This window comes from Grampus griseus (genome assembly GCF_964374135.1).
Source record: "Grampus griseus genome assembly, chromosome: 10".
Taxonomy (NCBI): domain Eukaryota; kingdom Metazoa; phylum Chordata; class Mammalia; order Artiodactyla; family Delphinidae; genus Grampus; species Grampus griseus.
Window position 1 is genome coordinate 4002881 of NC_139004.1, and position 17229 is coordinate 4020109.

The 17229-nt window shown below is 46.5% G+C and overlaps 1 protein-coding gene across 1 annotated transcript in view; it reads right to left on the reverse strand.

Moving 5' to 3' along the window:
- Nucleotides 1-16957, reverse strand: part of LOC309829087 (peptidyl-prolyl cis-trans isomerase A-like) — a gene marked incomplete at both ends in the record, with an annotated part of 59511 nt that extends 42554 nt beyond the window's left edge. The window contains one exon of the mRNA XM_082664788.1: nucleotides 16877-16957. Coding sequence (XP_082520914.1) covers nucleotides 16877-16957 — 81 coding nt within the window. The remainder of the gene's footprint in view (nucleotides 1-16876) is intronic.
- Between the last annotated feature and the right edge of the window lie 272 nt (nucleotides 16958-17229).

Here is a 17229-nt window from a genome sequence, read left to right on the forward strand (position 1 = left end):
TTCATTTCCTTTATGCTGGTATTGCGTCCGGCCAAGAGGACAAAACCTGGATTTTGTTAAGCATTCCATACCAATTTACCTTTATGCTGAGGAGAAATTTCATCCCAAAGGGTAATTTATTCAAAAAACTGCAAGTGTCTGGGAAGAAGGACTTCTAGTGCAGGTGCCTTTTAAACCATAACTATATCGTGTCCTGACATTTATAATGAAGCCTAGAGCCAGAAATAGATTTTTCAGGAGCGCGGGTTGTGTCTAAACAGCTAGATTAAGTCTATTCTGCCTAAACTGTGCCTTTGCTTGGGAGGAGTCTGGGGGCTTCCGTGTCGTTGTGGTTCAGGGAGTTTCTGGAACTGCTCCCAGGGTTCCTTTGAGGGACGCAGCAATGGACAGCCGAGACCACATACGCACGTGCGTTCTTTCACAGACAAGACAGAAGAAAAAGAATTGCTTCCATTTCTAAGCAAGGCCGAATGCTAACCTTTCGCGGTCTGTTTTATTCTCCCTTGAAATTACATCGATTTGGTCTTTCGCGTTGTGATTAAGGGAGAATTTAGTTAGCAGCTGAGGTGTGCAGCTCACATATTTATCATTGTTCTTGGGTCCACCTTGAGGTCCTTGGGTAGAGAGTTGGAATGTTTTGGAAAATTAGTTAAAAGAAGCCTTGAGTTTTAAAGCTTGAAGAAACCACGGAGGGTCACAAAGAGGGATCGTAGGCCCTTCCTTACTTAGTGGGGAATCCTTTAGACATTTTCAGAAGGGAGAATAAAACTTCCTTCTGAAAATGGTGTGAAAAAATTATTATATAATTTTAATTAAATTATTATATAATTTTAATTAAAAATTGTGGTTTTCCAAAGGTCTTCTGAAGAAAACCTGAGACTTGAAGAAGTTGTTTTTTGTAAATTGGAGGCACTGGGTTAGAGACTTGGGTGTTCTATGCAAAACTGAGATGTAGTGGCCACAGAGAGGGGGGCGGGGGGGGGGTTGGATGATGACCAGGGAGACAGTTTTCTGGTTGAAAAGCACCACCGAAGGCTTTTATGCTGAAGCAGGAGAGCAGCCTTCTTCTCACCTAGGATGATATACGGGGTGAGCTGCAGAAGAGATGGAGGGGAGACACAGATCAATTTCACTTCTCCTGGCAGAGAGGATGCTGTGCACAGAAATATCACACAGACTAGAGAAAGGCCCTCATTCATACCAAGACGGTACAAGGATGGAAAGCAGGGTGACTACTGCCGTGCCCCCAGGGGCCAAAGCCAGCTCTGGAAATGGAGGCAAAAGGGCCCAACTGGAGGGTGCAAACCTGGCCTGTAGGGGGCAGCATTGTTCAGCCCCAGCCAGGCGTCAGAACTTGTGAAAGCAGCCCGAGTGGCCAGATCTTTCCAAGTTTCAAGAAAAGCCTAGATAAAATAGTTAGCTAGTGGGAAGCAGCCACCTAGCACAGGGAGATCAGCTCGGTGCTCTGTGACCGCCTGGAGGGGTGGGATAGGGTGGGTGGGAGGGAGGGAGACGCAAGAGGGAGGGGATATGGGGATATATGTATACATATAGCTGATTCACTTTGTTATACAGCAGACACTAACACACCATTGTAAAGCAATTATACTCCAATATAGATGTTAAAAAAAAAAAAAAGAAAAGCCTAGAGCTTGTCATACTGAGTGAAGTAAGTCAGAGAAGGACAAATATCGTATGCTATTGCTTTTAAGTGGAATCTAAAAAAATGGTACAAACAAACTTATTTACAAAACAGAGTCACAGATGTAGAAAAGAAACTTGTGGTTATAACAGGGGGAGAACGTGGGGGAGGGATAAACTGGGAGGTTGGGACCAACATATACACGCTACTATATATAAAATAGATAACTAATAAGGACCTGCTGTATAGCACAGGGAACACTACTCAATACTCTGTAATGACCAATATGGGAAAAGAATCTAAAAAAGAGTGGATATATGTATAACTGATTCACTTTGCTGTACAGCAGAAAGTAACACAACATTGTAAATCAACTATGCTCCGATAAAAATTTTAAAAAAGAAATTAAAAAAAAAAGAAAAGCCAGAAAACTGGATTTTTATTTGAAATCTCACCTTCTTTAAAAGGTCGGCAACACACCTAAAACCCCCTTAGAACGCTGTTCCAAGAGCCTCTCTGCGATTGACACTTCGCAGTCCTGTATAAAAACCTTTCATTAAGGCAATGGAAGAGGGAACAGTGTTATTAGCACAGCAGACGGAAGGAAAAGGCAAATTGCAAGTCAGTGGCAAAGGGTTTTTATGAGAAAACTTCTCTAGAGCCTCAACATTGGAGCCAAGCTCTGAAGCTAATGTGTGTATGTCAGAAGGTTACTAACCTCAAATCTGGAAGTTAAAACCAGAGTTCTATCAAATAATGATTAATAACAATTGAAGCTGAATATGAAATAACTTCTACACAGCAAGAGGTTAAATATTTATGCTGTTATTTGAATCAGAAGTAATACTCTGGTAGAAATTTCATGAATGGCTGAATGATGTGTTTTCTGCTGGGTCTCTCTGTGATTTGCAGGTTTAAGCAGTTGGTCCACATGATCATAAGTCAGGTGCCATTGCTCACCTGGGGGCTGCTATTGACATTCTGGACATAACGTCTAGAAAGAAAGGAGAAGCCCTTTTAGGGCAAACCTCGCAACCTCTCACTTAGAACACGATGGGAATTTTCAGTAGTATTGGAGTTGCCACACTCTGTTGAGTTTGGATTTTGCTTCCTCTCACAGTAACCTTGCTTGAGGTAGTATGTTTATTACCCCCAACTAGCTTCACAAGCTGTAATATACAGGATTCTATTGCATCCTGGTGGTGGGTCAGATTTTCGTCCAGCACTATTCATTCCCAGCCACCTGCACCCTCACGGACAGAGCATACTTCCCTGGCCTTTGGTTTCAGGTGTGGCCTTGCTTTAGTCAATCTTATGTTAAGAGACCTGATGTGATCAAGGGCTGGAAAGCACTTGTGTGACTGGGCGTGTTCTTTTCACTCTGCCATCTCAGGGAGATGCACTTTCTGTAGGTAACTACTGCCTCTGCAGCCTGGGAGGAACACATACGGAGACAGACCCAGCCGCGTCCATGGCTGAGGCAATGTGCCCCACGAAGCCCAGCCCAGGTGAGCTGCCCCAGCCAACTCGCAGGTGTGAGAGAACAAACAGATGTTCTTTTAAGAAACTGAGTTTGGGGAGTGGTTTGTAGTTTAGCACTATTCTAGCACTAGCTAATTGATACCATCCTTTTCAGAGTGAATTAGGCTTTTCATCTTTTAACTGGTCCCTATAATTAGTCTGCTTAGTTGGGGTGTAAGAGTTCCACTCGGGATGTGGGGATTAGGTATTTTAAGGATTGCGAGAACTGGACAGTAGTCAGAGGGTCTAAGTTAAGCAATGGGTGTACTTTATTTTTTTCTTCTTTTTTTTTTTTTTTTTTTTTTGCGGTACGCGGGCCTCTCACTGTTGTGGCCTCTCCTGTTGTGGAGCGCAGGCTCCGGACGCACAGGCTCAGTGGCCATGGCTCACGGGCCCAGCCGCTCCGCGGCATGTGGGATCTTCCCAGACCAGGGATCGAACCTGCGCCCCCTGCATTGGGAGTGTGGAGTCTTACCTGCTGTGCCACCAGGGAAGTCTCAAGATCTGGCTTTTCAGATCCTCTTTCCCCTCAATTACAGGGTCTCATTTGCATGACTTGGATCAGGGACAGCAACCCTAGTTCAGTTAGGCATCTCAGGGGCACGGGGCTGGCACACAGTAGGCTATCAGTAGATGTTTGCCCGATCGATGTTTGTAGAATACCTGAGCTGATTGATTTTCCCTAGAGTAACATTTCACACATGCTATTTATTACTCCTCTGGACGTCCCTCTTTCAACTCTCTTTGCCTTCGTGTTCCCAATCTTCATTCTCTCCTGTTTTTTCTCTTTGAGAGCTTGGCTAGCACTGGTTCCTAGTGGTCCCACTGTGAACGGCAAGGGGGCTGTTTGTGGAGGTTGTGTAAGAGGGATGCCCCTGCAGTGCTGGTGACCAGACGACGGTGCCCTGTTGTGCCACTCACACGTGCGGTGCAAGCAGATGTTCCCCTCGGGTACTGAAGCCTTATTGTGAAGGAGCTCGGAGACCCAAGCAGAGAGCCAGACCCACCCAGAGACAAGAGGAATTAGAGATATAAATTCAGCTGCAGTGGCAAAAGGAAATCTGGGTCCCCTAAAGCAGGTGACAGTGCCGGTCACCTTGCTCCTCCAAAGTTCTCACACACCCCAGGTGGAGAGCTGGGGATCCAGAAGGCGACTCTGTGAGTCTGTCTTACTCCTTAGGAGGGGTGGTCGGCTTGCAGGGGCTCCTTTTCACTGGGCTAACGGAGGATGTGGCACACAGGTGCCCGATGAACATGGGACAGCTAAGCACAGGGCAGAGGGTGGGAAGTGTCCTGTAGGGTCAGAGTCCTCGGGCCCAGGCTGCCGGGAAATGCTTCGGAAGGCGTCACTGAGCAGGGGGGGTGGCAGCTCTTGCAGGACACATCTGCCCTCACCTCTCACGGCTTCTGTAGATGATGTGCTCTTCCGTAAGCAAAGATGGTGCCACTAACCACGTAAGCATGTGAGCCAGTGCTCCTCCTGTGATGAGTCATAAGGAAGCTGCATGGCTAATTAAACGAACACTGACGGGCTAAGGCGGGAGCTTCTCAGTTCAAGTGTTGTCTCTGTTTCTGGCAGCTTTCAGACTTTATGCCCTCATTTAACTTCTCGAAGGATCTCAATTTCCTCAGCTATGAAAATGAGACTCCGTAAGGTGGCTTACCTTCCATTTCTAACATCGGACAAATGAATTCCTTGGGTGGGACTGGAAGTTGATATCCTATGTTCATGTCTCAGCTCTCCGTTAACTTCCCACTCTTTTGACCTCACTTGTCCTCCCATAAAAATAAATTTTTAATCTAAAAAAAAAAAGACCATTTCTAGGTTGATTTACCTTTGACCTTCATCTAGGGCAGCACAAAAACGTTAATCTTGAAGAAGAGGGTACTTCTGTTATTTTTTTCCTTTTCTTTTTTTCCCTGTGACCATATGAAATTGGGGCCACTGGCTGGTTTGACAGGTGTGTCTTGAGGATGTGATACAGTGGAAAATTCACAACATTTCCCTGAATATATTATTCTAGTATTTGAAATGCTTCCCTATTTCGGCCCTATCAGCTTTTTAAATATCATATTTTCTTCACACCCCGCATTCCAGCCACTCCAGAGGATCCACTGGGGTCCTCCCGGCCTCTCACGCCCTTGACTTTCTTATGCTTTTCTTTTAGGTTGAAATGTCTTTTCTCCTATCCCCACCCTGCTCATTTTCTTTTCCCTCCACTTGGGGTTTTTTTTTAAAGTACCTTTTCAGATGTCCGTTCCTGGGTAAGCTTTCCTCCACCTGCCCCTGGCCCAGTCCATCAGGAAGACACAGGCACATCCTTGCCCGTCCTCCTCCTTTCCTGGTCCACAGTTGTGTGATGTTTAAGCGCATTGCAGTTGCTGCTTCCTGGAGGCCCCTCCCCTTCAGGCAGGGCCTTGCCCCTAGCGAGCACCTTTACAATATCCAGCCAAGTCACTTTGGATTAAAGGGCAAGCGGACATAACAGCTCAGCTTGAAAAAGTGAAGATAAGGGTCAGCGAAGGTGAAAGCCCATCCCCCCCAGGTGAGCAGGGCTGGTGCCGTGAGGGTCCCCAAGCCACGCTTGAAGAGGTTTGTCCTCTCGTCCCAGGACCTTGTGTTCTTTCAGTGCATTTTGGAACAGATGGGCGCCTTCCAAACCCCAACGTCGAGAGCTAAGACGGGAGGCAGGGGTAAGGGCAGCAGCTGAGCACAGCAGAGCAGTGAGAGGGGGGATGAACAAGGGCTACAAGTGCATCCCAGAGACAGTGTCACCGCGTGGCTCGCCAGTGACACGGCCTCCCGGTCACACGGTGGCCTCACACGGCATGTACCTAATGACAGACGTGTGTGACAAACCAGGACAGACAGCAGCCTGGGGAAGCCTGGGGCAGCTTCAGCAGGTCTGAAGTAAGATATGAAACTCAGCCCCCGGAAGCTGGGGATGCCGTCCCACCTCACGTTCTGTTCCTCTAGGAATCAGGCAGGGCGGGTGCCACATGAACCCTGACCGGCATCCCCTCCACCCATCCCAGAGGGGCTGAGAGAGACCGAGACTTCGGGGCTGTGCCCCGCTGGTCCCAAAGAGTATGGAGGGGTCCACTGGAGCCTGGGGAGGGGTCAGGATGCCGGACACCACATCCTCAGATACCCGGCTGTCTTATCTGGAGCCTCTGGGGGCTGCTACCAGGGTGCGGTGGTGGAGAAGGGACCGTTCTGCTCTGCTGTCACTGTGGCAAAGCCTCCGTGCCTAGGAGGGACACTACTTCTTGGCATCCTCCCTTCATAAGGGTAACTGTTCTTTCTTTTTTTATTGAAGTGTATGGCTGATGTACAATATTGTGTTAGTTTCAGGAGTAGTATACACATTATTATATAATCATTCAGCAAGTGATTCAGTTATGTCTATATTCTTTTTTCAGATTATTTTCCATTATAGATTATTACAGGATATTGAATATAGTTCCCTGTGCTATACAGTAAATCCTTTTTGGTTATCTATTTTATATGTAGTAGTGTGTATCTGTTAATCCCATCCTCCTAATTTATCCCTCTCTCCTCTACCTTTCCCCTTTGGTAGCCATAAGTTAGTTCTGTATGTCTGTGAGTCTGTTTCCGTTCTGTAAATAGATTCTTTTGTTTTTAGATTCATTATTGTTTAGATTCCACATGTAAGTGATATGTAATATTTGTCTTCGTCTGACTTACTTCACTTAGTATGATAATCTCTAGATCCATCCATGTTGCTGCAAATGGCATTATTTCATTCTTTTTTATGGCTGAGTAATATTCCATTGTATATATGGACCACATCTTCTTTATCTGTTCATCTGCTGATGGGCATGTGTTGCTTCTATGTCTTGGCTATTGTGAATAGTGCTGCTATGAACATGTCATTCCTATTAGAACAGCTAAACTTAACAGAGAATGTACTGAATGCCAAGTACTGTACGAAGCCCTTTATAGGATTATCTGATTTAATTCTCCCAACAGTCTTATAGGGTGGGTGCTCTTATTATCTCCATTTGACAGATGAAATGGTTAAGGTTTAAATTAGTTGAATAACCTGCCAATGTTCACTCAGCTAATGAGACAGGACTGAGGCAGGGACTCAGACCTAACTGTCCTGCACTTTTAGCCTCACTGTACTTTGTTCACCCAAAACCTGGAGAGAAAAACAGGAAGCAGGGCCACAGTGCGGGGGGGGGGGCATTTAAGTGGGGACAGGTGACACAGGAGCACCTGAGGAAGCCACTTCAGAGACACCTCTTGTTCATCCTCGACCCAGACGGTGAGAAATCAACTGGGAAAACTTCCGGACCCGCTCCCCTAGTGAGTGTTTGGAGATGGGGCTCACGTAGGTAGGGTCCTCTTGTCTGCCACATGGCATGACCCAAACTTAAGGAAGGAACTGTAACCATAGCAACCATGATATACCCATAGACACAAGAGACTTCTGTCTTAAAAAACAACTGCCAGGATGACTTACCATCGACATGCAGGTCGGGGAGTGAAAAGCCAGTGGAGAAATTTGGTGACTGAAATATTGCCCTTCAACCACGCAAGTCTGAAGTTGTAGGCAAAGGGAGACTCAGGGGTCAGACAGTTCAGGTCCCCTTCCAGGAGCCATCAGTGCTGGGGTCAGTAGGTTTGGCATCTGTCAGCATCACTGTTCTCTAAAACCCTCGACGTCTTGCCTTGTCACATCCTGTTAAAAGCTACAATTTCCTTCCTCTTGCACTGGCTCACTTGCAATGTTAGTAAGCAACTTAAGAAGTGAATTATACTAATTTTGCTTATCCCTGAAGTGTGAAATTTTAGAAGATGGTGCCAAATGAATGATCATGTATGTTTCTCGTGCCTTTTTTTTCATTTGTTCATTCTTAACAACACTTCTCTGCTGTGTAAATTTCTCTAAGCAAAATGAAGGATGAAAACAATTATAAAATTATCCAGAAGTACAGGTTTCAAATGCCGATAAGAAGAAGACAGAGAATTTTATGGATCTGTAAATGCATATTTTTTGTCCAGGTAAATTCGAAGCCAGTTGTTCGTTGTGTAGAGACACCAGCTAGGTTATCAGCTACAACAAATCGGCACAACTTTTGCTGATGAGATAAGACTGAAACACAATTATCACTGAAGGTAGGATGGAATCTCATCTTGCGCATGCAGTGGAGTCTAAAGTCAGAGTACGTTGATCGTGAAAATTGAATGGGGTCAAAGCTAGCCTTGAAAATTCTTTAATTATTCCATAAAGAACAGTATCTATGATAGGATATGTGCAACCTGGATCATATAGCCATTGACGCAAATTCACTGCATAACAAACAACCCCACAATCTCCATGGAAACATGGAAAACAACAGTAAGCATTTAATGATCGCTCCTGTGCCTGTGGGTTTGTTGTAGCATCTCTGCTCCGTGTGCCTCATTCTGGGGCCCGGGATGGAGAGGTCGTACCTGTTTAGAGTACAGTCTTCCCACGCTGAGAGCAGATGCACAAGAGAATGAGCCTGGTCACATAAGTGCATTTGGAGCCTCTCCTTGTATCAACGTTTGCTAACATCCCATTGACCAAGGACAGTCAGGTGGCCAAGCCCCGAATCAAGGGGCAGGGGAGTACAATTCATGCAGCACGAGGCCACGGCCAGATGTGTTTCTCTAGCACCAAGGAGTCAGGCAACAGGACAAACGGTTCAAGTTGGCACAAGTCATTCAGGTAGAGTATTTTTAATTATATAAAAGACATGGTTCCAGCTCAGTCAATGGAGCAAGTGAAATCTGCGCGTGATGTCATTGCCCCTTGAAGACAACGTGTTTGCTCAGCTTTGGGGTCTGTTTCCTTGTTATACCTGCCCTCTAATGGCCAGGGAAGTGTGGCTGTGAGAAGCAACCCACCAGCTCACCAGCCCGCCTTCCCACCCAGAGGCTCTGAAGATGTCCTTCTCCCTCCTGGCCATCGTTTCTGCTGAACTTTTGGGCTCCCCCTCTACACCCCACCCCTGCTCCTTGCTGCCAACCCGATCCTCGGGTCCCATTCCTGCCCTCCCCCGACTCCCTTGGACCCCATGCTCTGCACCTGCCCAGGTGGGACTTCCGTTTACCCCCAGGCGCTGGACAGCTCCTCCCCTTCCCCCCTGCCCATTCCAAGACTGCCAGAACACTGGACCCAGGGTCACCTGGAAGGGAGGTCACCTGAGACTCAGGGTCACCTGGGAGTGATATTGGACAACACGACCCTTAACATCTCACTTTTCCCTAAAATGTCCAGTAAGGTGAAAATGATCGAATAGTCATGATTCATTCAGGAAAAAACAGACAGGAAGTATTTTGAGTAGAAACAGATTTAATTCGAAGAAGCACATGGCGGTTGAGTAGGGCTGGGGACGTCTGCTCTCAGGAAATCTGGAAGAGCAGGAATCCCAGGGGAGCTGCCACCGGACTCCAGCTGTCTGAAGCACCAGAGCAGGTGGTTCTCCGGAGGGCGTCTCAACGCCACCAGCAGCTGCTGACACCGACTTCAGCTACCTACCCGCAGTGCACGGCTCTTGAGGAGATCGCCCCTCTCCCTAAAACTACAGCAAATCATCTCAGCCGCTTGACAGAGGTGATTTTTTTCCACTTGTCTTTGGAAAACCCTAACCCTGACCCATACTGGGAAAAGAAATTGCAGGCTTTTCTCCGGCGAGGCATAAATCAACCCAGAAGGGGCAGGGATGATGCTGGCTTGACACAGACTGTGCGGAAAATCCAGCTCACCTTCTTCCCATAAACTTCCAAACTGAAGCCATCACCCTACCACGCTCCTGCCCAGCCCGATGCAAGGGAAGATGTATTCAGCCTGTTCACTGGAGGGGGAAGACACAGAGTTCCATATGTCACTCCATCCTGACCAAGACAGAAAGTGACATTTAAAAAAGTCATCCGGATCATTATGCTAATTCTAGAACTTGCAAAGCTCTGGTAGACCCATTTATGTATTCATTTATCTAAACTGAAGATTAATATTTATAGTTAAGGGATTGTCTTACTTGGATACTAAATTCTTAAAAAAATGTACTGAGGCTTTACATTATTTCAGCTGAATGCAATAGAATATTGACGTTTTCACAAGACTCCTCTGTACGGTAAAACCTGAAAAGACTCCTCCTTATGTCTTACCTAAAAGAAGGAGGAAAATTCTTCTGGCATTTATTTCTCTCCTATATGGTTTCTTGCCTTTGTTCACATATTATTTTATACTAAAGAAAGCCTTACATTCTAATCATAAATCCTACTGGAAAATCTTAGCCACCATAAACAATGATTCTCACCCCCATCCTCTTCAGTATTAGAAGAATCTAGAAAACATATAGAATATGTTTGGAACAGACAGGAGTTAATTATATATGGCCCCCAGGGAAATTCTTATGAAGTAAAAGTTAAGACATTTGAATTCAAAACCGTTTTGATCCTGGAATGTAACCATTTATTAATTTGTCCATTCATTCAGCAAACACACGTTGAATACTTACCCTGTGCCTGGTGAAGTTGTCTACGGGTCCTACCCTCAGGGTCCCCGTCTGGCAGAGGAGCTCCCAGTTGGGGTACCAAAGTCTCCGAATTGCCATACTTAAATAGCATGTGGCACACAAGCATCCCCCTCTCCAAAATGAGTTAGAGGAAACTCTCTGTGTCACCAAATAGTGCTTAGCTTTCCCCAAAGAATTACCAAAGAGCTCTTTCAAAGTGGTGATGAGATTGTAAATTCCAAAACTGCAGTTACGCTCCAGTTTGTAGAGAAGAAGCGACACTGCCAGCAGGTGGCTCTGGCGAAGCCATGAACGGGATGGCTGGATGCACTTGGTCTTGACCAAAGGCACTTGGGCGCCCCTCCAAGTTGCCCGGCTTTTGGGGGTGGGAAGACCAGGTGACCGGATTCCATATTCTTCAGAGGATGTAAATGCCTGTGTTGTGATGATTCTACTTTTGCAGAAACATCTTACTGAATCGACTGTTCAACAAGAGGTTGACGTTTATAAATATACCATAGACCGAACTCTGCAAAATATAGATGGGCTCTTGTTTTATAAGAGGATAACGCCATATCCAACAGTGAAGCTGTCATAGAGCCAGAGGACTCTTCAGAGAGCTGCTAGCGTACCACCAGCAGCCGACCAGAGACAACCATAGAAGGTTGGTGCTGCAAGACCCCTTATATTTTAGAGCCCTGTGCCCCGCACTGAGCTGAAGGCTGAGTGGACCCTGGTCCCAGGCTGCCCAGATGATTCTCATCCCTAGGGCACCCCACGACAAGGAGACACACAGTCGGTGCTCAAGATCTTGAGAAGAAACGACTTCCCCATCATCACCCCTTTGCTTATGAACCGTTACCGTCTGCGAATCTATTTGAAACATACCAGAAATGGCATTTTACAAATTACAGAGTTAAATGGAAACACTACAATACTATCTATAGGAAGAAACGCTCCAACACACACATTTTAAAGCAAAGCTCAGAGAGAATGTTGCTAATAACTGCAATGTGTAAAGTGGCAGCATTAATATACAAATGAGCCTACAATTTTTTATAATCAAGGGTCTTAACAATACAGTTCATGGTTTGGAGCATAGGGTTCAAGTTAGGTCTAGTTTCAAATACAGTTTCTATTACACACCAGCTTGGAAACTTGTGCAATTACTTCACCTCTCTGAGCCTCAGTTTTTTCATCTATAAAATGGGGGTGTCAAAATGAGAGATAATCTATGTGAAGTACTTAGCCTGGTATTGCCATATACTATGTATTCATTAAATGTTAATCACAATATACATAATGTAGATTAAATAAATTGTCACTTGGGTAACAGACAAAGCCTTAAGAGGTTAGTTCCAGTTATCGTGGCCACGATTCCAGGTGGCATTTCCAGCAGTTTTGACATAGTCCTTGAAGTGTAAGCCCCCTGCCTGCTGGATTTCTCTAGAGGTGCTGGAGTCTGTACTCGAAGTCTAGCATAGGAGCTTCTGGTGGTTCACAAAGTTTAAGTTCATTTACCAACACTATTTTCTATTTCTTTTCTGAAAAAAATAGAGAAATTATGGAGCTTCAATACTTTAGCATGTGGAAAACTCAAGGGAGTAGAGGATATTTCCAGTTATGAGGAAGTATGAGTTAAATAATGTACATTAGAACGATTTTAAGAGTTTGGCCGGTCTAGCCGATGTAACCACGAGTTGGATTTTCCTGTTGGTCTCGGCACCAAGACTCCAAGGCCAGGCTGGCCAGAAATGTCCAGGATGAAACCACATGAAGCCCGTGGACATGGCTGGTTCTGAGACTCAATTCAAAAAGAGAGACCTCAGCCAGGGGGAGAGGCACCTGTGCATCACAGGTGGGAAGTGGGCAACAGGTCATTATTCTGGGTTAAGGGTTAGTCAAGGGTTAAGTCTGAAACCTGCCTCTGTCCAGCCCCACTTCTTACTGGCTGTGTGACCTTGGGCAAGTCACTTAACCTTGCGAAGCCTCAGTTTTGTTAATGGTAAAGCCAGATGTTCTTAATCACGAGCCTGGCCCAGAGCAAAAGCATAATAAATGTGATCATTATTGTGATGAAGAGATAACTCAGTGAAGACATTGAGACCTGCAAACAAAAGCCCCAGCAAACCAAGAGGCCATGGGTAGGGCGGGCTCCACACAGCAGGGCTGGGGGGCCTGGATCAGCTCCTATGGGAGAAGGTGAAGACCCACTTCCCTGCTCTCCACATTCCTGCCATTTGCCATCACTCCTGCCTGATTCAGGCTCCTGTCATCTCATACTGGGACCTCAGTGGTCTCCTGGCCTCCTCCAGCCACCCCCATGGCAATCCATCCTCCTGGGTACTACCAGAAGACATTTCCTATGACCAAGTTGCAAACCCTCTGAAAACACTTTGACAGCAGTTCTAGCAAGATACTGCCTAGACTCCTTGGCATGGCCATTGCCTTCCATGACCTGGCAAGGGCCTCCCTCTCCTGTCTCACCTGCACCCATAGCACATGGGCGAGCTAGGAGCCAGAGAAAGGCAAGCTGTACTCTGCAACTCCCCAGACGATGAGACACTTGCTGGGGGCAGAGAAAGGACATTTACCTAAGCACTTACCTTATATCATCTCTCACCTGCATGCACAGCAGAGTCACCTGGGGAGTTTCTAAAATATGCCAATGTCCAGGCCACACCCCAGACCGACTATATCAGAGCCTCCGGAGTGGGACCCTGGCATCAGTATCTTTAAGCGCCTCTGGTCATTCCAATCTGCGGCCAAGTTGTGGACCACAGCTATACACTCACTCTCCTGTTTTATTTATTTATTTTTAAATTTATTTTTATCGGAGTATAGTTGATTTGCACTGTTGTGTTAGTTTCTGCTGTACAGCAAAGTGAGTCAGTTATACATATACACATATCCACTCTTTTTTAGATTCTTTTCCCATATAAGTCATTAGGGAATATTGAGTAGAGTTCCCTGTGCTATACAGTAGGTCCTTATTAGTTATTTATTTTATATATAGTAGTGTGTATATGTCATCATTCTTATCTTTTAAAGGAAGGAGTCTTATCACTTACTTGAAGTCCAAATACGTCAGCCTCAAATTTTAACATCAACCACCTGCTAATCATTGCTTACTTTGGGGAGGAACAGCCATCAGTTTCAGGAAGTGGGTGTCAGGGCAGTGAAGATGCGAGATCAATTCAGAAAGTCGGAGGTCAGCCCATCTCCGGCAAGACCTGTGGTTTTATGAAAACCCTCCTGGATGTCAAGGAACGGGAGCCCTCGTGGCCCGGGCAGCTAGGTGGACAGCCTTGTCCCGTCCAGCTTGGCTCAGCAGGACCCTAGAGGGGAGGAAGGAAGTGACTCAGGGCTGCCCTCTTTCCAACAGCCCAACAGGGCTGTAACCTTTTGTGAAAGGACAGGTAAAAATAGCAGCAGGACTTGAGGAAGAGCTCAGAATTTTTAGCTTCTGAACCATCCAATTATATAACCGAGGGTAAGCGATCCGAAGAAGGGCGGGTACGAATCATTCGTCATCCTGTGCGTACCCTGGGCTGGGCGCCCTATGGGGCTCTTCTCACTCAGTCCTCACCAGGACCCCGTGAGGTCGGTGTGTCATCTCCCTTTTATAAACGAGGGCCAGTGACTGAGAGCATGCAAACAGCAGAGCTGCGGCGACTCCTGGCACCTGCGCGTGGAAGGCCCGCTGTGCCCATTTGCTAGTCAGCTCCTTGCATTGCGCGCCCCCGGTTCAGGCCCAATACAGACACGGAGGCGGGGACTTCTCCAGGGACCACCACACGCCTGGCTGCGTCCTAGCACCCGTGTAACGATGTGGAGAGAGGTGAGAGCAGGGCTTGAAGCAGAAATTCTTACTTCTCAGCCCCTTTGCTGGTTCCTCCTCTTTCTCCAACTTCTTTTTTTTTTTTATAAGGAGATTAAAAACAAAAACATACATTTATTTATTTTGGCTGTGCCGGGTCTTAGTTGAGGCGTGCAGGATCTTCCCTGCGGCATGCTTTAGTTGTGGCATGCAGACTGTTATTTGCAGCATGCGGGATCTAGTTCCCCGACCAGGGATTGAACCTGGGCCCCCTGCACTGGGAGTGCAGAGTCTTACCCACTGGACCACCTGGGAAGTCCCTCTCCCCGACTTCTTCATGTCGGGGTGCACTGGGGCTCAGTCCCCGATCCTCTTCTCCGTCAAGGCATTTTCTTACTTCAAATCCACCCATGTACTAATCCTCCCCATTTTACATCTCCAGCCCAGATCTCTTGAACCCCAGATGTGCTCTGCCGACCCACCGTCTCCCTTGGGCATCTAATAAACCTCTCAGATCCATACGTGGGAAAGCTGAACTTGCAGTCTCTCCTCTAACACCTTCCCCACCTGCAACCTTCCCCATCTTAGCTGATGGCAACTCCATCCTTACAGGTGTTCAGGCTCACGAGTCTGGACTCTACTTTCTTTCACAATCCACATCCAGCCTTCCAAGAAACCCTATTGACTCCGCCATCAGCATATACCCAGAATCTGACAACTTCTTATATTTCCACTATTAAGTTCAGGGGGCTGGCTGTCCAGGATCAAAGGTGCTGAGAGATCTGGTATCTGGTGAGAGTCCTCTTCCTTGTCTGCTGATGGCCTTCTTCTCCTTGTATGCTCACGTGGCTGAGAGGTAGAAATCATTTTTTTTTTAACATCTTTATTGGAGTATAATTGCTTTACAATGGTGTGTTAGTTTCTGCTTTATAACAAAGTCAATCAGTTATACATATACATATGTTCCCACATCTCCTCCCTCTTGTGTCTCCCTCCCACTCTCCCTAGCCCACCCCTCTAGGTGGTCACAGAGCACCGAGCTGATCTCCGTGTGCTATGCGGCTGCTTCCCACTAGCTATCTATTGTACGTTTGGTAGTGTATATATGTCCATGCCACCCTCTCGCTTTGTCCCAGCTTCCCCTTCCCCCTCCCCGCATCCTCAAGTCCGTTCTCTAGTAGGTCTGCGTCTCTTAAACACGTTATTTTCAGTGTCTTCATATATATTGGTGCTGTTATTTAATGTCCTGATAGAACCCTTAATGGCAAAAGCCCCATGAGGACGACAATATACATGTTTTGCTGGTCACTGGATTTCAGGCACTAACACAGTGTACATAGCGGGGATGTCATAAATATTTGATGAATAAAGGAAAGGAAAAAGGAATAAGGAAGGCAGGTGGGAAGGAAGAAACTAATATTCTCAACCAAGCTCATTTACTATGATGAGTTTTGTGGGACATGGAAATATGGTTTTTTGTTGTTTTTTTTTGCGGTACATGGGCCTCTCACCACTGTGGCCTCTCCCGTTGTGGAGCACAGGCTCTGGATGCGCAGGCTCAGCGGCCATGGCTCACGGGCCCAGCCACTCTGCGGCACGCGGGATCCTCCCGGACCGGGGCACGAACCCGTGTCCCCTGCATCGGCAGGCGGACCCCCAACCACTGCGCCACCAGGGAAGCCCTGGAAATATGTTTTTAATACCAAACTTTTCTTTCTGTATTTAACTACGGTCCTAAATCTGAGTTGCCACAATGCACGACTGACCAGTGTCTGCAGAATGTGAGCTGCACACACGGCGTGGATATAATTTAGGCATAGATTTGTTTCTAAAAAACACGGAAACATTAAATTTAGAAGTTGGGTTTATCCAGACAAAGCCTAATAGATTTGCTAACCAAGATATTTACAAACGCAGCTGAACTTAGATAATTTAATATCTCCTAGTTCGGGGCAGGCAAAACACTCAAGGGCACAAGAAAAGATCTACAGTTGACAATAAATAAATAAAGTTATGTAGGCACACAGGCTTCAGTAGTTGTGGCACATGGGCTCAGTAGTTGTGGCTCGTGGGCTCTAGAGCGCAGGCTCAGTAGTTGTGGCGCACGGGCTTAGTTGCTCCGCGGCACGTGGGATCTTCCCGGACCAGGGCTCGAACCCATGTCCCCTGCATTGGCAGGCGGATTCCCAACCACTGCACCACCAGGGAAATCCCTAAATGATGCCTTTTACTTCAAGATGTCCATTTCTGTACGTGGAAACTCCAAGTTTCAGATGTAGATGGTCCCTGGCTTACGGTTGTTCAGCTTTATGATGTTGTGAAAGCAGTACGCATTCAGTAGAAACTGAACTTCGAATTTTGAATCTGGATCTTCTCACAGGCTGGCGGTACGTGATGATATACACTCTCGTGATGCTGGGCAGCAGGTGGCAGCTGTGGCTCTCAGTCAGCCCCGCCATCACGTGAGTAAACAGCCCGTACATTTACCACCATTCTGTACCCAGACAGCCATTCTCTTTTTTTACTTTCAGGGCAGTAGTCAATAAATTACACAAGGCAGTCAATACTTTATTAAGGAATAGGCTTTGTGTTAAATGATTTTGCCCAACTGCAGGCTAATGTAAGTGTTCTGAGCAGGTTTAAAGTAGGTCAGGCTCCAACTGATTCCTGTCTTAAAAGACCTGTTTTGAACTACCTGAGTCCAGACCCCAAACCTATAAATTTCCTTTCC